Below are 5,918 nucleotides of genomic sequence, written 5' to 3'. Positions count from 1 at the left end.
GACATACAGAGAGAGGCAGAGACAAGGCAGAGGGCAGAGGCAGCAGGCTCCATGCAAGGAGCCCGATGTGGGACTCCATCCCAGGTCTCCAGGATCACACCCTGGACTGCAGGCAGCACTAAACCGCGCCACCAGGGCTTCCCTCCTCCCAGTAATTTAAAGAAGAGTCTGGTTTTCATTCATGACTTCTCTATCAAATCTTCATCCCATGTCAAGTTCTTCTGTTTATATACTTAGATATTTCTTAAAGTTTCCTATGTCTCTGTGTTAAGTTGGGTTCCCAAATGCATACTCTGAGATGGGGATTCTCATGAAAGTGATTTATAAGGAGAAGGGTTGAGGGAAGCTACTACGATATAGGAAGAAGTGTGTGGCCCCAACTGGGGATTGACTTCAGCCTGATGCCACAGGAATCTAGGGTATACACCGTGATACAGGACTGGCTCCACCCCGAGGCAAAGGAACCAGCCTGATGTCTATTGGCTGCTACCGTGTCCCACAGTGGTGGGTATAGCCTATAATTTTGTTCTGGTGCAAATGTACAGAGAAGGTGGGGCTTTGAGCTCTGAGCTGTTTGTAGCCCAGACACAGAGCTAGGAGACACTGGAGGAGTGAAGGAAGTGGATCCAGACTCAGCAGTGCCTACCACCTTCAACATCGTCACTGGCACCACCAGAGTTCAGGCTCCATCCTTTCACACCCACATCATGACAATAACATCCTGCTGCCACTCTTGTTCCCTTCAATCCACTTCCCACACTGATAACCCCATACAGCTATCATCTCAAGCTCGAATCCAGCTGCATCACTCACTGGTTCAAAAGGCCTTCCAATGTTTGCCCATGCTATTGTGAAGTAGGCTTTAACGTGATGTGAGACCCTTCTGCATCTCTTTCCTGTTCTGGTCTCACACAGGTTCATGTCCTGCCTGCTATTTACCCATATAGGTTGGTCATTTTGTAGCATACTGCCTGGCACATGGTGAGGAGTTTAATAAATGATGTTGAATTTATAGATATTAACACCTATGGTCACACTGCATTCACCCAGGAATTCCTGCATACTGATTTTCACCCCTGACCTTTGTAATGTATTCTCTCTCTTAGGAATGCTCCTACTCCAACTGAAGTGTACATATTCACTCTGCTGACTTGATTTCCAGTTTGAATTCCATTCATATGTCCTTGTCCTCTTGGAACATTTCCTGAACCTTCTTGTATGTCCCTAATTCATCCTTTCCTAGCACTTTGTGCTGCCACTACCCTTACCCTTTATAACAGGGTGTTGTCATTTTCTGTTTTCCTCTGGGTTCTTTCAGTGGATGTGAAGCTCTGTGAAGGCAAGACCCAGGTTCCCCTATTTAGCACTGAAGCCCCACAATCATCAGTGTTTCTGATATATTATTCTTTCAGACTCAAGATGTTGCTATTGATTAATGGGTGATGGATAAGATGGGATCAATGGAATATATTTATCCTGAAATTGCTTTGTGTGTGGGTTGAGCCACATATTTTAAAAAATATTCTTTCATGATGATATGTTACCACAAATGTAAACTAATTAACAGAGAAGAATAACATGGACAACTCCTGTTCATATGATGTAATCTTGCTGAGAGTAGGTTCAGTTTTCAGTTACTTGAATCGAGATGAGAATGTCAGGTTCAATTTCTTTCTCATTACATGGTTTAAGCACGGAGTTAAAACAAATTGTGGTCTGTGTTAAACAGACCCAAGCTAGAATTCTTGAATCCAATCAGGACAAAATAGAAGATTATTCCCTACAGCTCAATATATTTTTTGTTCTACTTTTATTTACTTTATTTGATCTTTCTTATAGTTTTATTTTTTAGTTATTATTTATCATGCACTAGTCATTTTTCTAATTGTATAAAATATTCTAGGTAGCAGCAAGATCTCTAGGGAGTATAAATATATATTAAAAGTAGGAATTCCTCATCTGGCATTGAAATGATCTTTGATTGAGTCATCGCATTTTCTAACAGCTTATCAGCATAAGATGGGGTGACATGACCAATGATAGGATTCCTGAAGCCCCCAAGTAAATTTTCTTTATTTTATTTTATTTTACTTTTTACAAGTAAATTTTCAAATAAAGTATCATATTCTTCACCTACTCCATCAGTGTTAATGGGCTTTCACTTTTATTTCCTAAAGTAAATACAAACCAGAATATTGCAATGAGCTTATTATCCACAACAATGATAACTAAAATTGACCTGAGTTATTACTGAAATATCCTTGGAATTTAGTTATAAGTAATGAATTAATAGAAATACAATATATAATCATCTATATTATTATGATATATAGTACATGTACATAATGATTTAACATGCATATGTATAAGATATATATTGTATATATAGATATTTGTATCTATATCTTATATATGTGGTCCAGCATAAAACCTAGCTCAATAAGTGGTAAGAATTAGAATCATCTTTCTGTCATCATTGTCTGGCACTGTATCACAACATTTAAGAGCATGGTCTGAGAAATCAGGTAGTCTCTGATTAGTGAATCTTCAGTATAATTATTTTGATAATTCCCCCTTTCTGTTTCCTCACCTATAAAATGGGGATAATAGCAATGCCTACTTCTTTGGATTGTTATAAAGACTACTGCTCAATATCATAATTATTTTTAATTTTTTAAAAAATGATTTTATTTATTTATTCATAAGAGACACACAGAGACAGGCCTAAAGACACGGGCGGAGGAAGAAACAGGCTCCCTGTGGGGAGCCTGATTCCAGATCCCGGGATCATGCCATGATGCAAGGCAGATGCTCAACTGCTGAGCCACCCAGGTGTCCCTATTTTTAATTTTTAAAATTAGGATGAAAGCTTATGAATCCATGCATATGAATGAAGCTCATGAAACAAGCCCCAATTTGCTAGCATTATTCAAATATGCAAAGAGAGATCCTGAGCTAGGGTTATTTTTCCATTTCTTGCACCCATTTTTGCTCTTGAAAACAAAATAGCAGTCATTGTTGTTGTTGTTGTCATTTTTTATGTCATAGGTATTCCTTGCTGAGATCATCCAACATGTCTGTTTGACTTTTGCCTCAGTTGAATCACTGTTGAGCTCCAGATACATTTATTTGTCACCCACACTAGCATTCCTACTACACAGTTTCCTAATGGCATTTTTCATCTGGTCATTTCTCAAGGTATAGATTAAAGGATTTAACATGGGAGTTATTGTAGTATAGAACACTGCAACTGCTTTATCAATGGATAAAGTAGCTGCGGGTCTCATGTACACAAATATGCAGGGCACAAAGAATAGGACGACCACTGTGATGTGAGAGACACAGGTGGAGAGGGCTTTGCGCCTCGCCTCCAAGCTGTGGTTCTTTAGGGAGCGCAGAATGACCACATAGGAAACCATGAGGAGGAGGAAGTTTAAGACACAGATGAAACCACTGTTGGCAGCAACAAAGAACCCAAGAGTGTGGGTATCAGTGCAGGCAAGATTGAGCAAAGGATTCAGATCACATATAAAGTGATCTATGACGTTAGGGCCACAGAAGGGTAGTGGGATGATAAAGAGGATCTGTATGGCTGCATGAAGAAAGCCTCCCACCCACACCACTGCCATGAGCAGGCCACATAGCCGCCGATTCATGATGGTCATGTAGTGCAGTGGCTTGCAGATGGCCACATAGCGGTCATAGGCCATCACAGTAAGCAGGATGACATCAGCACCTCCAAAGAAATGTTCCCCAAAGATTTGGATTATGCATGCATTGAATGGGATGGTCTTCTTTTCACGGAGTGACTCTATGATGAGGGTGGGGGTATTGACAGAAGAATAGCAGGCATCAATGAGGGAGAGATAGGCCAGGAAAAAGTACATGGGGGACCCCGATAATGGGCTGGCAGTGATAGTGACCACGGTGAGCACATTTCCTACCACAGAGACGATGTAGATGACCAGAAACACAACAAATATGATTTTCTGCATCTTTGGATTCTCTGTGAGCCCCAGTAGCACAAATTCTGTCACGTTGTTCCTAATCTCCATTTTTTCGTATTATGCTTAACTACATGACCTGAAAAAGAAATCCCTTATATTAATGTAACCTTGCATTTAGTAAGCTTCCACATCTAGTAAATGTAGCAGCCTGTATTCTAATGAGAAGTGGATTCTCATGAGGTTTTGTGAGATAGCAAGTAAGTTCTGAGTTCTTGAAGATCACCTAGGCATACTTCATCATCTGAGATGATAAAGAGCCTATCTTGAAGGAATCATACTGGCAGCTAAGTTTCAAAAGAGTGGTAAAGAATGGATGTTCAAGCTATGAATGGAAAGCTAGGAATTCTTTCTTTACCCTTAGGAAATGGGGAACCATGGAAGGTAACTGAATAGAAGTGGAAGAATGACCAGGGGTTGGAAGAATGGTGACTCTTGGATATAACTCTGTGAAAGTCCTTTGTGTGTCTTGGATGAAGTTGAATTAGCTTCAGTTAGGGGATGTCAGCCAGAGACAGAAAGCCCAGTCACAGAACATTTATAATAGTTAACAAAAATGTGGAACAGTGTGTTTCTTATGAGAATGTAATAAAGGCTCCAGGAGCTATTATAAAAGAGTAGATAATACAAGTTTTCAAAATCCCAAATATTATAATAACTGATAAATATATTTTAAATGATTGATTACTATGTGCATGGCATGGTAGTAACCTGTGTGGTTAGCATTGTTTCATACTTTTTTGCAAGAGACGAAATGATTGCAGATGTTCAGAATAATAATAAAGATAATATCAACTAAAATGTAATTATATATATTTTATAATAATTATATCAACACAAATGTAGACACTTGCTGTGTTCGTTTTTTTCAGAAATGTGGTTGTTTAATCCTCACTACATTCCTGTGAAATAATTACCACTATCATACTTCCTTTACACAGCAGGAGATACAAACATAGAGAAGTTAAGAATCCTGCCCTAGATCAAGCAGATAAAAATGAGGAGAGCCAAGACTAAATCAAATTTTACTTGTGACCTTTTTCCTTCAAATTATTAATCCTTGCTCTACATTGTTCTGTGATAATAAACAGTGTAAACTAGTAATCTCTTTTGACATGACCATAATCAAAGGACTTTAATGGTACTTCAGAGGCAAATATATATGAAGTAATTTCATCAAGACACACACACACACACACACACACACACACGTACCACACACTGCAGTCTCCAAATATTAATGAAAATGAGGTACTGCTTTCATTGAAGAGCACTTTTACCTTGGCCTCTCATGCAGCCCATTTCCTCCCTACCCAATCCTCTTAAAAACCTGGGTCTCCAGAGTTTTCTGTACAATGTTGAAAATGACTACCATGGTCGTTAAGTGTACTGTATTGGTTTGAAATCAGAGAGACCCGATTGGAATCTTGCCTTTTCCACTTGCAACTTCTTTTATCCAGGGTACATTTCCTGGGACCTTATGTTCTTGTTTCCTCATCTCTAAAGTGAGAATGATCATATCCACATCCCAGGTGCTATGAGAATTGATTGAGTAAATGTATATGAATATCCCCACCGCATTACTGTGAGCACACGAAGAGCTTTCACATATTTTTGTGACTGTATTCACACAGAAGATAGGAAGAATTGGTAATTGACTGTAATCAGAAAACATTTAATCACGCAATAATCTCTGGAAGAATTATCTCTAATTTTACTTTTCAGCATACCACAGAGACTCACGTTATGCATAGTAATTAACCTTAGGAAGGACAGTCTCTGGTCATGCTTGGACTAAATGACTAATGATTTATGTCATCTATAAACATATTTATATATCACTGTGTGGGGGGCATACTTACATTTAATCTTCATGCTCATGATTAGTCTTGAATGTTAAAGGAGGCATCTTAT

General features: G+C 38.8%; 1 protein-coding gene across 1 annotated transcript; it reads right to left on the bottom strand.

Moving 5' to 3' along the window:
* Positions 1 to 3,125: 3,125 nt before the first annotated feature.
* LOC119879344 (olfactory receptor 4C46-like) lies at positions 3,126 to 4,055 on the bottom strand. Its single transcript, XM_038589674.1, has one exon. It carries the CDS (start codon positions 4,053 to 4,055, stop codon positions 3,126 to 3,128), a length of 930 nt encoding a protein of 309 aa, XP_038445602.1.
* Between the last annotated feature and the right edge of the window lie 1,863 nt (positions 4,056 to 5,918).

Source organism: Canis lupus, unplaced genomic scaffold (assembly GCF_011100685.1).
Source record: "Canis lupus familiaris isolate Mischka breed German Shepherd unplaced genomic scaffold, alternate assembly UU_Cfam_GSD_1.0 chrUn_S668H830, whole genome shotgun sequence".
In the NCBI taxonomy this organism is placed as follows: Eukaryota; Metazoa; Chordata; class Mammalia; order Carnivora; family Canidae; genus Canis; species Canis lupus.
Note: the sequence above shows the minus strand (reverse complement) of the source record. Positions and strands in the feature narration are given on the sequence as shown.

Excerpts from the sequence above, each read along its gene's own strand:
- LOC119879344 (XM_038589674.1), bottom strand. The coding sequence starts at position 4,055 with ATGGAGATTAGGAACAACGTGACAGAATTTGTGCTACTGGGGCTCACA.